This window comes from Mustela lutreola, chromosome 5 (assembly GCF_030435805.1).
Source record: "Mustela lutreola isolate mMusLut2 chromosome 5, mMusLut2.pri, whole genome shotgun sequence".
Lineage (NCBI taxonomy): Eukaryota > Metazoa > Chordata > Mammalia > Carnivora > Mustelidae > Mustela > Mustela lutreola.
Genome location: NC_081294.1, coordinates 107,538,302 through 107,564,229, shown reverse-complemented (window position 1 = coordinate 107,564,229; position 25,928 = coordinate 107,538,302). Strand labels below are relative to the sequence as shown.

Below are 25,928 nucleotides of genomic sequence, written 5' to 3'. Positions count from 1 at the left end.
GAATAGTAAGCACCACGATGTGCCCTGATATGTGTATTCCCTGGTTGTGCACTTCTATTCATACCACAACTGTATCCAAACCTGCACCTGCAGATTCCCTGTATCAGCAACCCTCAGAAATGCGCACATTTTAAATTCTACTTTGGTGCAGAGCTTCTATATTTGAGCAGATGCTTAAAAATACACTGCCACCAGCATAGTGACACTCAAGACCTTGCAAATTGTCCTTCATCTCAGTCTTGTATAGAGTTAAAGCCTCACTACAGGAAAGGGCACTTGATTGACTGACGATGGTCCCCCCTCCACCAACAAAATTTCCTACAGCTGCTGCAATTCCGAGAATGATTCAGACTGGACTCATATGCTTATTAAATGGGAAGCCAATGACACTTAAGCTTCAGGGCCTCTCACTTCTTCCGAAGCCCTGGGAGGTATCCTGAGGGTTTGTATTTGTGATTTTTGTATTCTTTTCCTTGAGACAATTGTGTAAGTGTTAGACCTCCAAATTCTGGATCCTACCGTAAGTGGGCCCAATGTAATTTGGCTGCCAGTCAGAAGGCAGGCACTAAATAAACTGGTGAATCTTCATACTGTGAAGTTAACAAGGATTGCTTTAGGGCTGCAATCATACCCACAGAATTAGGCTCTCCTTCTTCTACAATGAAGCCTCCAACAGAGGCAAGGGGAACATGATACAGAAGGAGAGACTTGCCTATCTTTGGAAAGGGCTGGGCTCTAGGTCCTAAAAGAAAGCAGTCCCGGAAAACCCAGGCTTTTCCTGTGTGTGTGGAAATTAGGCAGGCCCAGACCCCAGGGAGTGGATCCCCAGTCCACCTTCCACAAATAAAATCAGCTTTTTCCGATTTCAGGGCCAAGCAGGGGCAACCTGACTGGGGTCTTTCCAAGAAAACTGTCCACTTTCTTGCTGAATTTGAAATTCCTTTTAATAAAGTAGCAATAATTAAAGAAAAATGGCTTCACATGCAAATGTCTGGAGTGAATATTTGAAAACATACTCATTAATTGACAGGTCTAGCCCAGAGCTGCCAGACTCCTGTGTGTTTGAGTGGGAGTAGGGGTGGGAGTAGGCTAATGGGAGGGGATTAAAGCAGGATGGAACCTGGAGACAGCCTGAAACATGGAAGCCCAATCTGCACACCATGTGGCCTAACCAGGCACCCCCTTGCTTCCTGCCGGGGCAGAGACATGGCAGAGCTGCTCTGCCCGGTGGGCCCACATCCCAGCCCTACAAGCAGATGGGAGGCCTGCAAAGGCTGATGCAAGTGTGAGGTGTCCACTTGCTTCCACAAGCTTCCCTCCTGCTTGCCTTGGCAACTCCCTAGGTTCTGGAGTGAATCTCGGTCAGTGATTCCTGGTTCAGAAAGTGGATACAGAATCTGGTGTGGGATTTAACCACTATCTAGCCCTCCCTTACCTTGAACACTTTTCTGTTGGGAGCTAGTCCTTCCCAGGGGAGGTCCTACTCGCCCTGGCTAGCCAGTAATTCCGGATTGTCTTCTGCACACTTCCCTGTTTCTGCCCCCAGTCCACCTTCCCCAGCCATCTGTGTACTCAGCTCTTAGGTCCAGTTCTCCACGAACCCCCTCTGGGGGGCCAGCTCCAGAGAGTGGCTGAGCCCCAGGAATATGCTGGCCCTCACTCCAAAAGAAACCCCCTCTCTTACCACCACTAGCCACTGCAACTGACCCATGTGCAACCCGCCGCCCTTACAGCAGGGCCACAGCCACTGCCACACCCAACTCCTTCTAATGTGGAATCATGTGGCACCAGACCACATTCCAGGCAACACCAGCAGCGTGGTTGTAAAGAAGCAGCGTGCTTGCTCAGGATGGGGTAACCCTACCCCTCGCCACGCTGGTTATGGGCAATCACCATCCATCCCTCCTCAGCTAGCTCATTGAAAGGAGCTTTCCTCCTAAAGCTACTTAAGTAGAAGGAAAGATGTCAGAAGAGAGGCAGCCAAAATGGCAGTGTTCCAATGGTGTGGAAGACTTGGCTGTTTTGGTCACTTCGTCTTCTGGCCCATTTTGCACGCACCAGCCAAAGCCAGATGCCATTCTCTAAAGCTCCTCAGAACTTTGCTGCAATCCCAGATGAAAAAGAAACACCTTTCCCCTCCCCAGCCTCCAGCAAATGCAGAAATAGGCTCATGGAGAATTAACATTAAAAACTCTTTTCCCTCATGAACCATATTTAAATGATAAAACCTATGAGGAAGCTCTGGACCTTACCTTTTCCAGAAACTAGCTTGTGACAACAAAAAACTGAGGAGAGGGTCTCAACAAATCACAGTTGGTAACCAATCCTGCTGAGAGCATAGTGAAGACACCATCATTTCACCACAGAGATGTTCATTATTATGGATGGGGTTGACAACAGAACTCAATGGGGTTGACAAGACATCAGTGCTATTACCATTATAGGCTGTTTTGTGTTATGTTGATGGGAATTTGGGGGAGAAGGTTTTGAGAATAGAGCAAAAAAACACCTCAATTTTCCTGACCATGTCCAATGCAGCATGTATGGCAAAATATTGGAGGTAGAATGTGGTTAATCTGTGAAGATTTCCATTCAGATAAAAAATAAATAGATTTACTGTGGTAGTTCAGGTTCATTCTAGAACATGTCTCTTTATTCTTACTTCAATTTAGAAAGAATTCACACAGATAGTACTTACTAGTTACTATTGTTGAATACAGATTCATAGGCTTTGGAAATGGACTTTTTTGTGGTAGGTTAGCAATGGCTACTAAACAAAATACACCCTCACTCATGGTTCTACAAAGCATGATGATCAGAACCCATGGGGTTAGTTTAGGTGAAGACAATCACAGCAAGAAGGTTGCTTAAACCATATACAGATTTGTTAAGCAAGAGTCCCACCATCCTCCTTCCCCCCACAAGCTTTCCCCATCACCTTGCATATGCTTTTACCATTGTACTCAATTATAAAGGAAACACTTGTTCCTGATAATCTGGCTAAAAAGGTTAGAGAACTCCCCAGAGCAACATGGGAGAAATACCACATCCTTCTGTGACACAGAAGTTCTTGAAAGTACCACACACACAAGACCTAGTGTAAGACTTACCTGAAGGTGCTTACTTAAAAGACAGTCTATTGGTAAAGGGGAGTGGGAGATCCAGGCTTCTGCTTATGAAATGAATAAGTCAGGGGGAATAAAAGGCAAAGTATAGGGATATACTCAGCAATATGGTAGATACATCTGTGGTGAGCAGTGTAACATACAGAGATACTGAATCATTAGGCTGCACACCTGAAACTAGTGTAAAATTGGGTGTCAATTATACTCAAATAACAACATTTAAAATAAGTTAGTACATAAATAAATAATAAATGAATAAAAGACCATCCAACACACTGACTTAGAATGGAAGTTGGGAGTCTGCCTTCTTAGTCAGCTGTGCTGTGTCTCCCCAACCCCGGCAGGCGAGCACCGCTGACCTCGTGTGCATTCCTGTCAGTCTGGACGTGGCTGGTCCACTCTACTCACCTGGTGGACTTCCGTGGCCTGCAGCCGCCGTGGCAATTGCAAAAGCAGACGCCGGCGAAACAGAGCAGAGGGAGTTGTCGGCCGTCTGTCCTAGTTATGTAAAAGAATTGAAATGGCATGGTGAGGCAGATGGGTAATATTCTGTCATGAAAATTCTCATTTTCATTCCTGCACTGGATGAAGGGTTGGGCCAGACGCCCTGTATTGTCCTTGTTAATAGAAAAATAACAAGATTTTACATCATAATTGCACTCTAGGTGTATACCCAAAGGAACTGAAAACAGAGCCACGCAAAAACCAATACATGAATATCCCTGGCAGCATTATTCACAACAATTGAAAAAAGTACAAACACCCGAATGTCCATCAATCGTGGTATGGATAAACCAGATGTGGTATATCGACACAAGGGAGTACTATTTAGCCACAAAAAGGAATGAAGGACCGATACCTACTACAACATGAATGACCTGTGAAAACAGGATGCTACACGAAAGAAGTCAATCACAGAAAAGCATGTATGGTATGAGTGAGTCTATGCATATGAAATGTCTGGGAGAGGTCGATTCCCAGAGACGGAAAGTAGAATGGTGGTTCCAGAGGCTGGGGGGAGACGGGAATAGGGGGTGATTGCTAATGGGCAGAGGGTTCCTTTTTGGGGTAATAAAGATGCTCTGGAGTGAGAGGCTGCCCCATCTTGTGACTACATAAAAGCCACTGGCCTGCACACTTGAGAAAGGTGAACTCTGTGATATCTGATTTATAGCTCAATATAAAAAAGGTTTTTAAAAATTTCCTACATCAAAAAGAATTTTCCTACATCATATTACCAACAGAATTTTCTGCCCAAAACACCCCTAAAGTGTGGATGGATTCTAAACTCAAAAGGATGTTCTGAGCACCCTTTTGCAGCCCCTTTCCCTCCTCCGACATTTTATACACAGCATCTGATAATGCTGATTATCAGCAACCTCGCTTTTTTCCTCATTCAGGCTTCTGGTGAAAATAACTCACTGTGATTCTGACCTGAAGGACTTTTATTAGTTTGCCCCTAAAGTGATATAGTCATGCTTAAAATAAATAAATACAAGGCAAGGCAAAGAGCTGCTTAATATATACCCAAGTAGAAAGCACGGAAAAGCTCTACCCTCTCCTTTAGCAGTAGCCTTTAAATATTTGTGGCATAAGGTGGCAAGTAGACAGATGAACAGGCAAAATTTCAGCTAAACAGCAAGAAAATGTGTGACACTGTCCCCATTTGGATCCTCTGTTTTACCACAGATTTTAGCTTCCTTCCCATGTTCCTATGACTCTGGGGTGTAGTAACATCAGAGAAGAAACAAAGGACTTAATTCACAAACAGGATGAGGATTTCCAAATAATGCTTATATAAATTTAAAAATTTTATATATGAATTTATATATAAATATATATAAAGAAATATATAAAGAAAGCCTATAAAGCAGAGAACTAATAATAGTGACCAAGTGAAGAGTATTTATTTCTTGACTTTGTGGAGTTTCACATTCATGGGCTTTGGCCCAAAACTGTTCCAGGTTACCATGAACTCAACAGGGAGTCTGCCCCATGTGGCAATGGTTAAGGAAGTTGGCAAGGCCTGGACTGATCAAAGCTCTAAGAGTGAAAGATCTAGCTAACTCCACAGTAGACCTGTAACAAGCCAGGGGAGTCCTGCTGGCCATTTTCATTTACCAGAACCACCCAAACGTCAGGGGGATCCATGATTATCAGGAGTCTGAAACTGGTCCACACTCCAAGGGCTGATATCCATCTAGGTGAGTCTTCTATTTTCTTTCTTTCTTTTTTCTTTTTAAATTAACATATACTGTATTCTTTGTTTCAGGGGTACATGTCTGTGATTCATCAATCTTACACAATTCACAGCATTCACCATAGCACATTCCCTCCCCGATGCTCACCACCCAGCCCCCCCAACCCTCCCCGAAGCCATCTCCAGCAACCCTCAGTTGTTTCCTAAGATTAAGAGTCTCTTATGGCTTGTCTCCCTCTCTGGTTTCGTTTTGTTTCATTCATCCTAGGAATGCATCCATTTCTTCCAGATTGTCTAATTTGCTGGCAAATAGTTGCTCATAATATGTTCTTATAATTGTTTGTATTTCTTTGGTGTTAGTTGTGATCTCTCCTCTTTCATTCATGATTTTATTAATTTGGGTCCTTTCCCTTTTCTTTTTGTTAACTCTGCCACGGGGTTATCAATCTTATTAATTCTTTCAATGAACCAGCTCCTAGTTTTGTTGATCTGTTCTATTGTTCTTTTGGTTTCTATTTCATGGATTTCTGCTCTGTTCTTTATTATTTCTCTTCTCCTGCTGGGTTTAGGCTTTCTTTGCTGTTCTTTCTCCAACTCCTTTAGGTATAGGGTTAGGCTCTGTATTTGAGACCTTTCTCGTTTCTTGAGAAAGGCTTGTATTGTTATATACTTTCCTCTCAGGACTACCTTTGCTGTGTCCGAAAGATTTTGAACAGTTGTGTTTTCATTTTCATTTGTTTCTGTGAATTTTTCCAATTCTTCTTTAATTTCCTGGTTGACCCATGCATTCTTTAGTAGGATGCTCTTTAGTCTCCACATATTTGAGTTCTTTCCAAATTTCCTCTTGTGACTGAGTTCTAGTTTCAAAGCACTGTGGTCTGAAAATATGCAGGAATGATCCCAATCTTTTTGTACCGGCAGAGACCTGATTTGTGACCCAGGATGTGATCTATTCTGGAGAATGTTTCATGTGCACTAGAGGAGAATATGTTGCTTTGGGATGAAATCTATCTGAATATATCTGTGATGTCCATCTGGTCCAGTGTGTCATTTAAGCCCTTTATTTCTTTATCTTTGCTTAGATGATCAGTCCATTTCAGTGAGGGGGTGCTAAAGTCCCCTATTATTACTGTATTATTGTCAGTGTGTTTCTTTGATTTTGTTATTAATTGGCTTATACAACTGGCTGTTCCCATATCAGGGGCATAGATATTTAAAATTGTTAGATCTTATTGTTGGACAGACCCTTTAAGTACAATATAGTGTCCTTCCTCTTCTTTTATTATAGTCTTTGGTTTAAAAATCTACAATTTGTCTGATATAAGGATTGCCACTCCAGCTTCCTTTTGATGTTCATTAGCATGGTAAATGGTTTCCCACCCCCTCACTCTAAATCTGGAGGTGTCCTTGGGTCTAAAATGAGTCTCTGGCAGACAGTATATTGATGGGTCTTGCTTTTTTTTTTTTCTTTTTTTATCCATTCTGATATCCTGTGTCTTTAGATTGGGGTGTTTAGCCCATTTATATTCAGGGTAACTATTGAAAGATATGAATTTACTGTCATTGTATTGCCTGTAAGGTGACTGTTACTGTATATTGTCTCTGCTCCTTTCTGGTCTATGTTATTTTTAGGCTCTTTCATTGCTTATTAGAGGACCCCTTTCAATATTTCCTATAAGGCTGGTTTGGTGTTTGCAAAATCTTTTAATTTTTGTTTGTCCTGGAAGCTTTATCTCTCCTATTTTCAGTGATAGCCTGGCTGTCCATTGTATAATAGATAATAATATAACAGTATAATATACATATATCATATATATAATATTATAACAGTATAATAATACTGGCTGACTATAGTATTCTTGGCTGCATATTTTTCTCATTTAGTGCCAGTCCTTTCTGGACTGCCAAGTCTCTGTGGATAGGTCTGCTGCCAAACTAATATTTCTAGCAATCTATTATTTCTACTGTTATAGGTTACAGACCTTTTGTCCCAAACTGCTTTCAGGATTTTCTCTTTGTCTCTGAGAATTGTAAGTTTTACTATTAGATGACAGAGTGTGGACCTATTTTTATTGGTTTTGAGGGGCATTCTCTGTGCCTCCTGGATTTTGATGCCTATTTCCTTTCCCAAATTAGGAAAGTTCTCTGCTATAATTTGCTCCAATATACCTTCTGCTCCCTTCTCTCTTTCTTCTTTTGGGATCCCAGTTATTCTAATATTGTTTCATCTTATGGGGTATCACTTATCTCTTGACTTCTCCCCTCATGATCCAGTAGTTATCTCTCTTTTTCTCAGCTTCTTTATTCTCCATCATTTGGTCTTCTATATCACTAATTCTCTCTTTTGCCTCATTTATTCTAGCAGTTAGTTTCCATTTTTTATTGTTCCTCATTAATAGCTCTTTTGATTTCAACTTGGCTGGATTTTAGTTCTTTTATTCCTCGAGAAAGGGATTTTTCTAGTATCTTCTATGCTTTTTTCAAGCCCAGCTAGTATCTTTATAATTGTCATTCTGAACTATGGTTCCAACATCTTATTCATGTCCATATTGATTAGGTCTCTGGCAGTTGGTACTGCCTCTTGTTCTTTTTTTTTTTTTTTTTGAGGTGTGTTTTTCCATTTTGTCATTTTTTCCAGAGAAGAACAGATCAATGAGAGAACAAAGTGCTAAAAGGGTAACAATGACCCCAGAAAAATATACACTAAACAAATCAAAAGAGACAAAACTGGGGGGGGGGGGTGCGGAGAAAGGAAAATAAATAAGTAGAAAGAAAAGGAAAAAAAGAATATGATCAGGCTGGTGAATAGAAAACAGCCACACACTAGATTTTGGGTGTATTTTGGTCTGTTAGAAGAAATGGTCTCCCAAAATTTTAAAGAAAGAAAAACTTTTATATATATATAAAAATAAGGGTAAATACGATGAAGGGTGACTGTAAAGATGAAAATTAAAAAAGATTTTTGAAAAGCAATAGATAAAACAAGAAGTTGGTTGAAAAAGGGAAGAAAAAAATTTAAAAAATTAAAAAGGAGAGAATGTGATCAGGCGGGAGGCTATAACAAAGTAATACACTAGATTGAGGGTATATTTTAGTCTGTTAGAAGAAACTTTATCTTGAAATTTTAAAGAAAGAAAAATAAATATATATACAAAAATAAGGTTAACTACAATGAAGGGAAAGAATATGACTATGAAAATGATAATTTAATACAATTTCAAAAAAAGAATTGATAAGAGTAAGATGTTGGTTAAAATAGGAAAGATTTTTTTTTTTTTAAATGAGAAAAGAAGAAAATTTTAAAAATTAACTTCAGGGGCGCCTGGGTGGCTCAGTGGGTTAAAGCCTCTGCCTTCAGCTCAGGTCATGATCCCAGGGTCCTGGGATCGAGCCCCGCATCGGGCGGTCCGCTCCGCTGAGAGCCTGCTTCCTCCTCTCTCTCTTTCTACCGGCCTCTCTGCCTACTTGTGATCTCTGTCTGTCAAATAAATAAATAAAATCTTTAAAAAAAAAAATTAACTTCAAAAACCTAAAGAATCATGGGGAAATAGCCATGAATTCCATGTATTGTATTCCCCTAGCACTGGTGTTTTACAGTTCTCATTGATCAGTAAACTTGGTCTTGGCTGGATGTTCTTGCTGATCTTCTGGGGGAGGGGCCTGTTGCAGTGATTCTCAAATGTCTTTGCCTGAGGTGGAACTGTACCACCCTTGCCAGGGGCCAAGTAACCTGCTCGGTTCCCTCTCCGGAGCTTTTGTTTCCTGAAAGCTTTTCAGAAGCTTTAGAGGAGGAGAATGAAAATGGCGGCCCCTCAATCTCTGGTCCCTGAGGAGCTGAGAGCTCGGGGCCCCACTCCTCAGTGCACCGTCAGAGAAAAGCAGTAAATCCTTCCTCTCTTCCTGGTCTCCAGCCACACTCTGTGCTCACCCAGACTGTGACCAAGCGTTTCTATCTCTGGCACATGACCCTGTTTGGAGTCTCTAAACCCAGAAGATTCCTGTGCTGCACTCCCATGCCACTGTTCCCAGGGGAGGAAGGTGAGTCTCCCCAGATCTGTCACTTACGGGGTCCCTGCTCAAAGTGTGGTCTGACTGTGCCTCGGATCACAGTTTAAGGTAACTCTCAGCTAAGAGCCCCCTCCTTGGCTCCGTCTCTGCAGCCAGCTTCTGATCTCTGATACCTGGGAGCTCTGCCGCACTCTGGCACCCGCGGTCTTTCTGTGACCCCAAGGTACCTGAGACCACCCTGTGCCCGAGACAGCTCCACCCCCGCTTAGCCTCTGGAGTGACGTCCCTCAGTGGTGCAGACTTCTAAAAGTTCTGTTTTTGTGCTCTGGTGCTATACTGCTTGCCGGAGCTGGCTGACAGAGGCTCCCTCGCCGCCGGGATCTATCTTCTCAAATATCACTTCAGATTCACTTCTCCACAAGTCCTACCTTCCAGTAGGTGGAAAAGTGGATGCTTTTCTGTTCATATAATTGCTGCTCTTCTTTTCTTAGATCTCCTGTTGAGTTTGTAGGTATTCAGAATCGTTGGTAACTATCTAGTTGAATTCCTGGGACCACATAAAATTTAGGTCTCCTACTCCTCCATCATCTTGTTCCTCCCAGTCCCCAGTGAGTCTTCTGACAACAGCCTGACCAGGTTAGCTTCTCTTGGAGCTGACTGCAAGACAACAACTTCTACCACTTGGCCAAGGCTACAAATGAATGGCCATGTGGAGCCTTTTGCCAAACTCTTCTACTTAAAGCAGGTTTATGAAAGTCTAAAAAGCTTTACCTTTAACTTGGATTACTTCAGGGAGTTTGGTTTCATAACTGAATAGTTTTCTCTTGTAGCTTAAAATAACTTGAGGAGAAAAAAACGAAACAATTCACAACCAAGCGTTGTGTTTTTGTTTTTGATTAGTAAAGAAGAATATAAGGATTAACAATACATCTGTTTAATTTGTTTTTAAATATTTCTAGGGTTTAAAAAATGTTTAAAGTTTATAATTCATAATGGAAAATCATCTGAATGCATACCCTAATGGCAAACCACTTTAAAAATGTTTCAAAAAACCACTGTTATTTGGATTTTTTTGTTTGAACAATGGGAAGATAAAAGATTTCTACCTTTCACTCTGACGGTTTTTCCTCCAATTAGAGCACATTTCATATGTTCTATAACAAATTATGGGTTATGCTTTATAAGATTTCTAACTATAGAAAATACACCAGTTTTTTGCCACATGAGCAATAATAATTCTTCAAACAGCCATCCTTCAAGAACAAGCTTCTTGATTCCTGTTATTCCACAGAGTGCCGGGCAGTGATGGGGCAAGGTCAGTATTAGTTACACTAATGACATATTCTCTAATCATTTATTTCTCCACTACTTGACAGTCACATTGTTTCCTTCCAACTAATTTTTGTAACTGAGATTAAAAAATATTTGGGGAATGCAACAGGCAAAAGAAAGATTTGGAAGCTAGAAACTAACTTTTGCGTTTATATTTTCGCGTCTCCTGAGCTTACCTACAGGCTGACGATAGCGGAGGTGCTGTGGAGTGGAGGGTGATCGGCAAGGTGAAAGGTCCGTGCTGTCTGCCACTGGGGAACTTTCCACTCCTGCTCGGTCCACCGGTGCAGACTCTAGGACGGCTGTTTGGAAACATCGGGAATTTGAACAACCAGGCCATGAATTCAAGATGTTCTTGTCAGTAGTATATACAGAAACACAAAGGTCTATTATGGATAACTGACTTCCAGACTAGTCTACATTTTTAAAGGGCTTTAATATGAAATCAAGTCATTCCTCCTAGCAGAGTGCTAATGTCACTAAATCTCAGTGCAGCGTCTTCTTTATCCCTGTCTCACTGACTCTGCTGAGCCTGGCTAACTATACCCAGTCCTTTCTGCCCAACACAACAGCAGATGTTCAAAAGAACAGGGGATGTGCTATGGGTTCCCTACCCGCCAGAAGAGTAGGGCAAGAAGAACACTCCCAGATTGTAAATCAGACTGGGATCAAAATTGGGACTTCACTAATTCTTAAGCCAACTGAAGTTTGAATCTCTATCAGTGTGCTCCCCCCCCCCACAACAAGAAGCTCTGGGGACTCCTAAGGGTCTAGAGCTGCCCTGAACAACATGGTAGCATTAGCCAAATGTGACTAGATAAATTTAAATGAAAACTAACTGAAGTTAAATTACTATTTCAGCTCCTTACTTGCACTAGCCATATTTCAAGTGTTCAGTACCAAGTGTGGCTGGTGGTTACAGTACAGGATGACAGAGACAGAGAGCATTTCCAGCCTCCCAGAGAGTTCTGTTGGACAGCCCTGATCTAAAGCTACAGATCAGCAGGAGGCAAGTGGAAATTTTTAGAATGAGCCATGGGGAAAGCTTGAGATCGTCTGAGCCTTTTCATTCCAGCTAAGGTCTCATGAATAAAAGACACATCACTCTAGGGTCACCTTAGGCTACTACTGACGACGTTTCTGTGCCACTTGTGCTGGCTTATTAACCAGCTAAAACAACAACCCTGCGTACGTTCTTTCATAGAAAAAAAAAAATTCATACATTTCCACCAATCCTCTTGTATTTCTTTTTTCCTTGGGCTTTTCACTAACTCGTAACAACTCTGTCTCCTCCACTAACTTTCCATGACCCCTGTCAGCAGGACTGCTCTCAGCCCTGCTCCCTTTGTCATTTCATTCAAGATTTCACTCAATAAACCCTTCCAAAAATACCTAATGACTTCTTGCATGTGATTTACTTCCTTGCAAATAGGGCCACGGACACGATCCGGCTCTTCCGCAACACAAAGGGGCCAGGGAAGGGAATCGGTTAGTCTCTTTCCCTGAATGACATAATTACAGTTAAAGCTGGCAGTGATGCAGGATACAGACAAAAAAATTCATGCTTAGCTGTTAGTTTTATTATTTTCTAAATAACTCCCTCAAAATTCTGTAATGGAAGGCATCTGCTCTGCAAGAGCAAGCAGAATATCAAATACACGTGTCCTTGGGCTGATTCAACCATTCAATCCTCTGAGGCAAATGAAAAAATCATTTCATCAGCAATTACACTGAACCCGAAAAACTTCCCAGTGAGAGAGATGGTCAGGCCTTGAATATCCCCTGAAAGAGCAGGAAAGCAAAGAATAACACTGTAAGCAAACAGAGGCAGCTACAGAGAGAAGAAACCCTGCCAGCAGGGTAGGGGACAAGCAGCATTTCCTTCTGGCATGTTCGCTTTCAATCAAGTTCCATGCAAACAGCTTTGCTTTCAGGACGAGTAGGCAGATGTGGGCTCAAAACAAATGCTAAAATTGGGAGCACTTTCAGCCCACGGGCAGGCAATTTTCAAGCTAAGAACATAGAAACAGACACCGGTGATGCAGGCTATGCAGCAACACTTAGGCTGGCTTGTACAGCAGGGACCCGAGGGCACGTTGGCAGGTGTGGTGAGAGACCCCAATACAGGCAGCGGCCCTGTGCCTTCCCTTGCTTGCCTGCCCACTGGCTGGATTTTTGTGGAGAGCTCACCATTGGGTGGGCATACGGAAGTGAGCTGGGCTAAAATGTGCACTTCTAAGGAAAATCCAGGGTGGAAGAAGGTGGGACCTGCCTGCTAGGAAGAAAGGAGGGCCTAATGAATAAAACAAGCCTGGGGCAGATAGGGGAGACCAGGGAGATTGGATGGGGTCAGGGAATTAAGGGTCTTTCTTTTCCCTCCAAGTTCATCTTTTTGCTCACTCAGTGAGATAGTTCCTGTTTCTCTTCCTCCTATTTATGTCATTTGAAGTTTTCTTGCCAGGAAATATTGCAAGCCTGGCATTAGCAGTGCAGTGGCAATAAAACGGGACAAAGGTGACTAGCATTTTTCACATGGTGTGCCCTGAAACTGTCTAGCAGGTCAACAGTGAGAGAAACCTCTGGCCTCAGGAGGGACCTAATGGAGGAAGCCGGTATTACATAATGAGGTTGTACAGAGTTGTATCCTGAAGTGAAAAGCCAAAAATGTATAAACTGTTGGCATAGAATTCTTATTCAAGTTTGCCAACTGTTTTAAGTGTTAACATTATGCAAAGCACATGCAAACATCTTTCAAATTAAAGACAGATCAGTGTCTCCCTTTTCTTTGCCAATTAGAATTTTCAAGACTAGACAACAGAGTTAACACAGCAGCACTCTTGGCTCCTACAGACATCATGTATACACATACACACAGAACCTGTCAGACTGATGCTGAAGAAAAGTGCTTTATCCATGACTTTCTTAGGCCTATTCATGACCAGTATTACCCATTTACCAATGCAAAATAAAAGAAAAATTTATGATTCCTGTTTCACCTCTTCAGAAAAATGCCACAGAGCTCCCCAGTCTCCAGTGTTAATTCTGAGCATTCTACTCACAGCACTTCCTTTATGAATTCATGGGATAAATTGTTCTCAAATCCCAGTAGGAAGAAAAGATATGCCTGTACACCAATATCTTCTTAGGTTTCATATGAATCACAGAATTGATTATTTTCAGAACCCAAATCAGGGCGGCTCTAGGAACTACAGAAGACCACACAGTGTTGTGTTCACTATTCACTACCCATACCCTTGGCCTCATACAGTTTTTCTCCATTACCTGATTTCCTTATTCATTTTACTTTTAATCCAGCTGTTCCATGTTCCTGTTTGAACTACCATCTTAACTACTTGTTAGGAACAAATAGAAACAGGATGGCAAGTAAATACATTAAAAATAATCAGAAAACAGCTACAGAAAGGGAAAAGAAATAAAGATGTAAAGGGGATGGAGAACCATCTATCATGCTAATGCACATCAAAAGAAAGCCAGAGCACCCATATTTATATCAAACTAGATTTTAAATCAAAGACTGTAACAAGAGATGAAGAAGGGCATTATCATAATTAAGGGGTCTGTCCATTAAAAAGACCTAACAATTGTAAATATTTATGCCCCCAACTTGGGAACACCTAAATATATGAATCAATGAATAACAAATATAAAGAAACACATTGATAACAATACAATAATAGTAGGGGATTTTAACACCCTACCTATAGCAATGAATAGGTCATCTCAGCAAAAGATCAACAAGGTAACAATGGCTTTGAACAACACACTGGACCAGATGGATTTAACAGATATAGTCAGAGCATTTCATCCTAAAGCAGCAGAATAGACATTCTTTTTGAGTGCACATGGGACATTCTCCCAAATAGATCACACACTGGGTCACAAATCAGCCCTCAACACATACAAAAAGATTGAGATTGTAGCATGCATATTTTCAATCACAACAATGAAACTTGAAGTCAACCACAACAAAAAAATTTGGAAAGATCACAAATACATGGAGGTTAAAGAACATCTTAGTAAAGAATGAATGGGATAACCAGGACATTAAAGAATAAATGAAAAAGGTACATGGAAGCAAATGAAAATAAAAACATAACAGTCCCAAACCTTTGAGATATAGCAAATGCAGTCCTACCTCAAAAAGCTAGAAAAGTCTTAAATACACAGCCTAACTTTACCCCTGAAGGAGCTAGAAAAAGAACAGAAAATAAAACATAAAGCCAGTAGAAGAAGGGAAATAATAAAGATTAGAGAAGAAATAAATGATACAGAACTAAAGGGGGAAGAAAAACTGTAGAACAGATTAACAAAACTAAGAACTGGTTCTTTGAAAGTATCAATAAAATTAATTAATCTCTAACCAGACTTATCAAAAAAAAATGAGAAAGGACCCAAATAAATAAAATCAGGAAAGAAAGAAGAGAGGTCACAACAAATGCCACAGAAATACAAATAATTATAAGAGAATATTATGAAAAATTATATGCCAGCAAACTAGGCAATCTGGAAGAAATGGACAAATTCCTAGAGACATATAAACTAGCAAAACTGAAACAGGAAGAAATATAAAACCTAAACAGACCCAAAACCAGTAAAGAAATTGAATCAATAATCAAAAATCTCCCAACAGACAAGAGTCCAGGGCCAGATGGCTTCTCTAGAGAATTCTACCAGACATTTAAAGAGTTAATAACTATTCTTCTCAAACTGTTCCAAAAAATGGAAATGGAAAGAAAACCTTCAAATTCATTCTACAAGTCCAGCATTGCCTTGATTCCAAAATCAGACAAAGACCCTACAAAAAGGAGAATTACAGGTCAATATCCATGAAGAACACAGATGCAAAAATTCTCAACAAGATACTAGCAAATTGAATCCAATGGTACATTAAAAGAATTATTCACTTCGATCAAGTGGGATTTATTTTTGGGCTGAAGGGTGGTTCAATATTCACAAATCAATCAAAGTGATACACCACATTAATAAAAGAAAGGATAAGAACCATATGATCTCTCAATAGAGGCAGAAAATGTATTTGACAAAATACAGCACCCATTCTTGATAAAAACTTTCAATGAAGTAGGTATAGATGGAACATATCTTAACATCATATAGGCCATATATGAAAGACCCACAGCTAATATCTTCCTCAACAGGAAAAAAACAGAGCTTTTTCCTCTTCAGTTAGGAAAAAGACAGGTATGTTCACTCTCACCATTACTATTTAACATAGTACTAGAAGTCTTAACCTCAGCAATCAGACAACAAAAAGAAATAATAAGCACTCAAATCAGCAAGGAAAAGGTCAAACTTTTACTATTTGCAGACATGATAGTCTACATAGAAGACCCAAAACAGCCTACCAAAACATTGCTAGAACTGATACATAAATTCACCAAAGTCGCAGGATATAAAATCAATGTACAGGGACACCTGGGTGGCTCAGTTGGTTAAGTGTGCAACTCTCAACAACCCAGAGAACATGACCTGAGCTGAGAAACTAAGAGTTGGATGTTCAACCAACTGAGCCACACAGGTGCCCCTGAGAACCCAATATTTTCACCACACCATTATTCATAGGTTTTCTCCATCTTTGGCTGCCAGTCATAAATGATTAATGCTGACACATGACAAGCTCTCCAGTTGTCAAGAGCTGTGACCACAATGATTGCACATCAGTCCAACATCTGCACCAACCAGTCTCTAGCAGACTTTGTCAGTGTCCTTTGGAGCTTAATCCAGTTCTTTCTCTCTCTCTCTCTTTTTTTTTCTTTTTTTTTTTTTTTTTTTTGGTCTCCCTGAGTCTAACTTGAACCAGGGGGAATAGCTACTGATTCCTACCAGTAGCCACACCTCCATCCCAGATAGTAGGGCAAACAGGTTTTATATGACATTAGACCATTACTACATACTCTGGGCTTGGGTGTTGAAGACCAGAACCAGGGAACTTGGTGAGCAATGTCAAAATCTACAACAAGTTAAGAGGAAGAATTAGCCATGATGGGCAATGGGCAGCTTGACTGAGGACCTCTAGAACCATGACATGAGTTCAGACCAACCTCAAAGCCATGAATGTCTGACACTAACATGCTTACTCTTAAAACTCTCCTAACTCAAAATAACACAAGAATCCAGACTTAGACCCAGACTTCTATTCATTACACTCCAATTAAAGGAGGGAACAGATCTTCCCATATTCTGGGAAATTTCTGTGTTTCCCAGGGCACCCTGCCCCACGGGGGAGGTCTGTGATAAGCTTCCCTAAGTCACTCTTTCCACAGAGGTTCCCAGGCTGATGCTGGATGGAACACCAAATGTACTTGTCAGCTTGCATGCTGCCTCATTATTCCTGAGAATCCATCACGATTCTACTACAGCTTGTTGTTCTAATGACTTTTTAATTATCTTCCTCCTTTCCTCCTCCTTAGTTGCTAACTTGTCAATTTAAGGCATTTCTTGTTTAAAAGGGTGCTACTTTTGATGATGGCAACCATCCAGTTAAAATTCCATTAAGTTCTTCAGCCAGGAGGCTTATTTTTAAATTATGTGAAGCTAGAAGCTTCAACAGGTAGAGAAGCAAGGTTCTCTGCTTCTATCTGGGTGATTGCCCTTGGAATTTGGACACTTTGATTGAATACCCAATATTTTTTATGTCATCAATAAATAAATCAGTTATCATACAGCAAAAAAAAAAAAAGCTCTTTGCTAATTTTGCTATGAAACCTTTTTATTTTCACCACAGAAACATTATTAAAGCAACAAAAGTCGGGACGCCTGGGTGGCTCAGTTGGTTAAGCAGCTGCCTTCGGCTCAGGTCATGATCCCAGCGTCCTGGGATCGAGTCCCACATCGGGCTCCTTGCTCGGCAGGGAGCCTGCTTCTCCCTCTGCCTCTAGCCTGCCACTCTGTCTGCCTGTGCTTGCACTCTGTATCTCTCTCTCTCTCTAACAAATAAATAAAAAAAAAAAAAAAAAAAAAAAAAGCAACAAAAGTCACCTCCTATAACCCCTACTCTGTACTGAGCTGCAAAAGGCAAGTTAGACAGGACACAAGATCCTTGCTTAGTTAATGGAATGTTTTGTTTGATTCACTCATTTAACAAAAATTAACCACCTGCCAGGCACTAGCCAAGGCACAGAGAGTACAGAGATGAACAAGACAGACAATGTTGCTGATCTTATGAAACTTACACGTCCAGGCAAGAGGAACAACTAGTACAAAGGCCCTGAGGCAGAAATGTCTGAGCTATTTCTGAGATTAAAAATGCAATCCCTATCACAGCATCTATTAGGCAGGGTGAGGGGCATGATGGAAACAGGGGCTAGAAAGATAGACAAGATCTAAGTCTCATGGTATCTTAAGGTCTTGTGAGGGAAAACAGATTTTAATCTAAGTGCCACAGAAAATCAGAGAATTTAATCAGGAAAACATAATCTAATTCATCTTTTTTTAAAAAAAACATTTTGGCTTTATGGACAATGAACACCATCTCGAATTTCATTTTTTCCCCCTCTATCTCTGTTGTAATATGAAGCACTGCCTCGGTAACCAAACTGAAGAAGCCATCTTAATGCTTCCAGGCTGGGTCATCCTCATCAGGCGAGTATCATTACCCAACCAAGCCTTAACCAAAGTATCAAGTATCATTACCCAACCAGCCTTAACCAAATCCCATGAAGAACCTTCCAGTAATACCGTTCAGATAATGCTGTTCTTCCATACACAGCTGACTACAATTAGACTTTTACTGTAGAAGACCCCAGGACAGCTAACTTTGCCCTCCTTTGCACATAGGCTAGAGTGACCTACAGGCACTGCCCCTTCTAACTAGCCATTGTATTCATTCTACTTTCAACAGAGGAGTAGGAAAGCTGTAAAGAAAGGGATCTAGGGTTCCAGAAGGAATGGTGGGGAAGCAGGTGGCCAGCAAACACAGGGTGTGGCAGGTGGATAATACCTCTTTGAATACTTCGTTTTAGCTTGTTACACAGATCCATGCGGGGGTTATCTAGAGACTCCTCTATAGATCCCGGGCTCTGTTCTGGAGAAGGAAGGCCTCTGCTGAGATCCAATGGTACTTTGCCAGGGTGCGGTGGTGGGGAGGCAGCAGGGCTGTGGGTGGTGGTAGGACTGCTGGATGCTGAGCAGGTGGTCAGGTCCAAAGCTCCTATCCTTGAGTTCAACGGAGAAGTCAAGGACAGCTTTCTGGCCCTCACTGGGGAGGACGTCCTGGACACAGCCAGTGGTGGTGGGGAAGAGAATTTGCGACACAAGCGTGGGGATTTGCCATCCACCAAATGTTCACCTCTATTGTTCTGGCTGGTAGCAAAAAACAATTCTAATGACCTAAAAATAAGAGCAGAAGCTATTGACAGATGATAGCCAAGTAAAGACTATTCCCCTGATTATCATTCAGAACATGCTCCCTACATTAAAAGGCCACAATATCATCACACTTTCGTTGCTGAATTTCCTTCATTTTAATGTTACCTATATACCACACATTTGCTGAAGGAATACAGACAATTTTCAGGCCTTGTCTAATCCCTTGCTTACTCGACTGTGACCCAAAGACCAGTAGCATTGGTATCTCTGGGGAGCCTGTCAGAAATGCAGAACTCAGGCTCCACTCCAGATATGCTAAATCACAGTCTGCAATTTAACAAGACCCCTGGGTGATTCTTAATATACGTTCAAGTTTGAAAAGCACAACTGTTAAAAAAAAAAAAAAAGAAAGAAAGAAAGAAAGAAAGCCTAAGACAATAGTTAGCTTCCAAATAATCACGGAGGAAGCAATGAGTTGGGGACTCTAGAGTTCTCAACTTCTTCCATGGGAACCATCTGTGAACTCTACCCCCCACCCCTCTACAGGCAGGCCAAGTTCCCAGGTGAGCCAATCCTGTAGGAGCAGCTCTACTGAATGTCTGCTCAGCTGCATGGAGACTCAGGCACCAGGGGGGGGCCAACTTCCATGACAGGCAAGTCTAGAGCCTACCTGACAGGGATGGAGGTAAAAGGCCTCTTGTATATATCGGAAAGTTTTGCCAGCACCACAGCTGCCGTAGTGAAAATACGATAGGTGTGCAGAAAGGTGTTGAGGAAATCAATACTAAGAAATCGCAAGTCTGTCAGCCGCTCCAGGAGGCGCTCCACACTGGCATAGCGGATCTGGGGCACTTTGCAGGAGTTGAGGGTTTTACTGAAGCAAATGTCAGTGTCATCTTTATGAAGACGGGCATCAGACCTACACACAAAGCAGGAACATGAGAACAATACCGGGGCATGGCTTCCTCTCCACCACTGAGTATTTCAGTATTTAGAGACACAAACTTGTATGAGAACTTCCCATCATATTTGATAAAAGATGTTGAAATGACTTATTACATGCAAGAAGGCAGGGTTATAAAAACAACATCTACATTATTATAATTTAGGAAGGTCAGAATTAATTGTGAAGAAGGTAAGAATAATTCATTTCACTCTGTGGATTCCTTCTGTAGGGGAAGAAAATTATTTTCCCTCTACCTTTCTGAGTTCTTGGATGAGACTCTTAGAAGATAGGTTAGGAAGAGAAAAACAAACAGAAGTTTATTAACATGCATACCTCAGGTACACATGGGAGATACCCAGGGAAAAATAAGAAACTCCCAGAGGTAGCTTAGAATTCAGGCTTAAATACCATCTTAAGAGGGAAAATGGGTGGGAGGTGAGGTGGGTAGGCCTCTTAGAGAAGAGAAAATGATTTTTAGGAAAGAGGAATGGACCCTTAGGAGACTAGATAGGAGATATGATAATTTGGGACAGCTCTTTTGGGTGAGGGGTTGAATTCTAGTCTTTTCCCGTACAATAAATTCAATCCTCCCTGGTTGATGAAATTCTCAGGGAGGGGATTTATGACGTCTGAGTGCCTTTTGGAGGATCTGTCTTTAGGCAAATAAAAGGAGTTCAGAGAGCGTTTCTCCCTGCATTTGCTGTTTTTCAAGTGCTTATAGTTCAATCAATATGCCTAAGTAGCATGTTTGGGGTGGGACATTTCTGCTGTCCTGCACTTCTCTCTGTCTAGTTCAATCGTTTTATTAGAGAAAAGAAACCAAATGTCCTCTTTAGGAGGGCCATTGCTTATGCCCTTAAATCAGCATGTCAGAAGTATGCTTAATAAGTAATGGGTGATGTTTTTCTCACAGATGGGTAGAGGGGAGAGGGAGCTACAGATATCCCTGCTATATCTGTGGTTATTTTTTCCCTCACTTCTAATTTTGTGCAATTGTTCCCCCACCCCATCTTTTTTTTTTTTTTTTTTTAACTATTTTAACTAAACTGACCAAGAGGTTATGTTATTAGGTATTTTTTTCCCTTTAGAGCTGGCTCTTTGAACAATTCTACGGTTCTTCTATATTTTAACATATTTGTTTCTGTACTTGTCTTATTTTCTTCCCACACTTTCTTACAGTTTGTCATTCTTTTTCTAACTTCTTCAACTGAATGCTTAATTCACTTCATTCTTCCTGGCTCATTAATGAGTTTAAGTCTATCTGTTTTATTAGTACAGTTTAATCCACAAATTGTGTGAAATGTTATGTCTTCATTATTTTGCAATACTTTATAGTGTTTGAAATATCTTCATTTAAAAAAAAGTAATAATGGATGCCTGGGTGGCTCAGTTGTTAAGTTTCTGCCTTCGGTTCAGGTCATGATCCCAGGGTCCTGGGATTGAGCCCCGCATCAGGCTCCCTGTTGGCGGGAAGCCTGCTTCTCCCTCTCCCCCTCCCCCTGCTTGTGTTTCTCCTCTCACTGACTCTCTCTCTCTCTCTGACAAGTAAATAAATAAAATCCTCAAAAAAAAAAAAAAAAAAAGTAATGGAAGAGATTATCCATGAACAGTATCCACCATTGCCCCCCCACCCCCCACTTCCTGCAGTGTTCTCCGTTTTCTCATTCTGTAAAACCTCCCATCTGGCTGCTCCTTCACCCACCTGGATTCCCTGGGGGCCTGAGCAGCCATCCCAGGTGGATGAGCACACTAGCGGGAAGGTTCACACAGCAGCCCTCACTTGCACATTTGTTCGAAAGGCCAAAGGAGGCCAGCAGAGAGGCAAAGCTTGTAAGGGGAGATGCCTGGAAGCAGAGGCTGAATCCAAATAGGGCTCAAAGAAATGCACACCTTCGTTAGGACTGCCCAGGGCTTTCGCATTCTCTTCTGAGATCCCTTGTTCCCCTCCACTGCAGTTACCTCAGAACAGGCCATCAGTGAAGTCCAGGATTTCACCAACTGATCAAAGGACATACTGTGGGGCTAGGAATGTTCAGTAAGGCAACTGCTTGCTTAGAATCAGCTCGCTTGTTGTGAGTGCCCTGAATTAGCCCCTTCAGCACTTTGAGGGATTTTAAATTATATATTTATTTTCTTAAAAATAAAAAGGAATCAATAACTTTCTTAGCTTGCTCTTGGAAACTTCCCACCCCAACCCATGCGGGGTGCAGGCAGAAGTACTTCATTTGCAGGCTCAAAAGAGCATTTTAAATGAGCAGCTTACCCCTGCTGAGGAACTAAGGGTGGCCCGTTAGTTTTAGCCACTTCATTGATCTCGAAAATACACAAGAGCATCTTTTGAGATCCTTGAAAATGGCATGGGGCTCTTTTTTCCCCACTCACTATGTGACCCTTAATCAACTTTACTCTTAGGGTCCTTAATTTTCTCATTAGGAGAAAGACCTTAAGAACTTTCATGAATCAATCAGTCTGTCCAGAAAATGGATGATCAAGGTAATCACTTTCTCCCCCATCATTTTCCCTTTAAAAATCTCCGTTCTCTAAGAAAGGTGGGGTTGACTATTATCAAAAGGAAGCAACCCTTACCCTACCCTATCCTAAAATGGAAGCATCACTTAAAAGGGAATTTTCACCTAATAAATATCATAATTTTGCATTCTAATAGTGGTTCTGAGCTTTGCAGCTTTGACTCTAATTACTTTACTCAAAACACTTGAAGAAATGGGGTGCCTGGCTGGCTCAGTTGGCAGAACATGCAACTCTTAATCTCAGGGTCATAAGTTCTAGCCCCACGTCGGGCATGGAGCTTACTTAAAAAACAGCAACAACACTGGAAGAAAAAACTATGTTGTGGCAACATTAAATTAAAATAAAAATGACTAATGATACCACTGTCCTTCAGAATTATGATTTTCCTTTTAAGAAAATAAATTAAATATGATGAAATTATTTAATTTTCTTTTATTACACTGAACGGAGTGTTTATTTCCTAAGGGGCTCTCAAGTGAGATACAATGCATTACTTAAGCCTCCTGTGACAATAACAACTCCTTTTTTGGCGAACTTAAAAAAGTAATCTTGAGACATGAAACCCAAATCACCTATTATAATTAAGTTTTAAACGGAAGTGAGTGCCTCCACAGTGACACCATGTCAGTAATAAGACACAATGAGGGGAAAAAAACGTTGTCTTTTTTTTTCATGGTATGTGGCCAAGGAGATGCACAGGGAGGAGCTCATACAGAATTTAGAATAGGTCCACAGGGGGAACTATCAGAAGGAAGAGAGACTGTCAAATTATCCTCTTTCCTCTGACTGAGGATAATCAGGCTCAGTAAGGCTGAGGAAAGTGGAATGAAGAAATATATGAGACTTTACTCTGCCTCAGGTGTACATTCAGAATAGGCTAGATGGGCATCAAAATATGCGTGACTCTAATCAAAAATCTTTACAGCCCGAGATACAGGTTTCTGTCCTAGGAGGAGAGCGGTTCCTCTCATCTGTGCTCCCAAAAGAGGAAAGTCGCGGTCTGCGTGTGAGGCAGTTACACATGAAAGGCTGGACATGGACATTGTCAAACGGACATCATAGGTGACAGAAGATGCCTCTGAGTGTCAGCCATAACCAGTTAGGCATGAAATTAAAGTTTGTATCTTTATTCATTTTTAAAGTCAACAAAGTATATGGACAGCATATGTAAAGTAGCTCTAGGGTTTAGGAGCTTATAACTTAGCTGCAATGTCCAATTTACATATTCTCATTCTAAAGCGGTTGGGATTTTCATGGCTGTCTAGCCTTCAAGAAACTACTTTTAAAAAATGAATAAAAGTAACACAAGCTATTTTGTGAAATATTAAAATAATAATCCTATGGTAGAAAATTAAACTAACTAAGCTAATGATGCGAATTTAAAAATTAAGTCACAATTTGGACCTCTTGGTTGAATACTGCATACCTGGTCTTAATCTTAATATCATACATTTTTAACTAATATGGTTTAAAAAAAAAACTAGACTAAGTCAAAAACAAAAAAACTGAATGCTAAAGGAATCTACGCCCTAGAGCCTTAAAACAATTCTACCTAAAATGTTTTTAAATTTGACCGGTAATTTAAAATACTGTTATTCTTTCTCAGTTTATATTTTTCTTTTTTTTTTTTTAAGATTTTATTTATTTATTGGACAGAGAGAGAAATCACAAATAGGCAGAGAGGCAGGCAGAGAGAGAGGAGGAAGCAGGCTCCCCGCTGAGCAGAGAGCCCGATGCGGGGCTCAATCCCAGCACCCTGAAATCATGACCTGAGCCAAAGGCAGAGGCTTAACCCACTGAGCCACCCAGGTGCCCCATTTTATATTTTTCTGTAGTAATTACAGTACTAGTACAATGTACTTTGCCTTCATCTGATACAATAATAAGTTCTAAAAGCTGTACTGCTGGGATGGTGCTAAGAGCACTGATTTCCTATCAGAAGAGGAAAATTAATGTTATTTATTGCCTTGGCACAAATAGCTCAGATCTAAAAAAAAAAAAATCCACATTAAAAATGCATAGAAGACAAATATTTTCTTAGTTTCATGTAACTTTTTAAAAAAGATATAACAGGACTGCTCTCAAAAATACATTTTATTCTTAGAATTTGAATTGCAAAAAAACCAAAAAAACAAACAAACAAAAATGAGAACAGGGAACAATTTGGTCATCTCAAAATACTCCTGAAACCACTTCGGAATTTATAACTGAAAAAGTATGTAGAGACAAAAGCATTAATACAGAGAGCAATGGCACATAGTTAATGATATAATTTCTCACTGAAAACTACCATTTCCCTATTGGCCACTTTAAATTATAGGATATGTTTTGTTAACAAAATAGAGCGAGAGCATGATGACAGACTTGGGCAAATCCACAAGTAGGCATGGTAGATGGTACCCTACATATATACATGGGAAGGCCAACTGATTCATGTCACGTGTCTTTGAAATCTAAATATATTTCTATAACCAAATCTGAGTAATACAATTCATATCCACTGGGAAGATGCCAGAAGAATATGCCATATTTTGACCCAGACCCTGACCCTGGGTATATCTGGCTGTCACAGCTTTTCATATTGAACTTGAAAATCTCAGTAGGCTTTTGCCCTGAATGAAAGCATATGTAAGAGTATGAAAAACATTTTTCTAGGCTATGAATCAATAAACATGATCTGAAAAACCATTTTGATTGTATTATTTATAATAGCATACCATGAATTATCACATTACTATCAAGAAACATCACAAAAATGAAGCAGAATCCTATTGAAGCAATATTTTATGCAGGGCGTTATGTTCTCTACCGATTTGACTTGATTAAAATGTAAGGGAAAGGATTATTACACTTACTTAATCATATGTGGCACAGTAACTTTGGAATTCTCTTCAAATACTATAGTCATTAAACCATTACACCGTATATTGTCCACACACTGTGAAATTAAAAAACAAACAATTTCAACCCACATGAAAACCTAGGCAGATCATAGAGTCTCAGAATTGTCTACAACCACAAAAACAAGCTGAGTTTCTCATTCTGTCTGTACACAGACACACATACACACACACACTCAGCAGCATATAAACATTATACGTTAACAAACAGATGCAGTACCCAGATACCCAAACTGTACACCTGGCAAACACCTGAGGAGAGATATAAGAGCTGTTCTCCTGGATTGTACTGCCTAAGGACTCTGGCCCCAAAGTCACATCATCACAATTCTCTGCCAGTGGCTGCCCAGTTGAGAGGTTTATATCTTCTGACGGTAATTGCCTCTGCTGTATTCATTCTCTGCCTGAGGGTGGTCTTGGGCAGGCTGAGCAGACATGATGGCTTTCTTGAGCGGAACTCATCTTCTGTCTCACAAGTAAGCTCTATGCCTGCTTCTAAGGTGTTTCTTTTGCCAACACATCCTCACTCTTTCCTAGCTTCT

General features: G+C 40.7%; 1 protein-coding gene across 2 annotated transcripts in view; it reads right to left on the bottom strand.

The window, feature by feature from the left end:
• RASGRF2 (Ras protein specific guanine nucleotide releasing factor 2) overlaps positions 1–25,928 on the bottom strand; it is a 260,071-nt gene that overhangs the window by 92,302 nt on the left and 141,841 nt on the right. For both annotated transcript variants that reach the window (XM_059175372.1, XM_059175374.1), the window contains exons 13-17: positions 25,342–25,424; positions 19,682–19,930; positions 18,644–19,032; positions 10,842–10,967; positions 3,534–3,623 (exon numbers count right to left, since the gene is read on the bottom strand). In XM_059175372.1, coding sequence (XP_059031355.1) covers positions 3,534–3,623; positions 10,842–10,967; positions 18,644–19,032; positions 19,682–19,930; positions 25,342–25,424 — 937 coding nt within the window. The remainder of the gene's footprint in view (positions 1–3,533; positions 3,624–10,841; positions 10,968–18,643; positions 19,033–19,681; positions 19,931–25,341; positions 25,425–25,928) is intronic.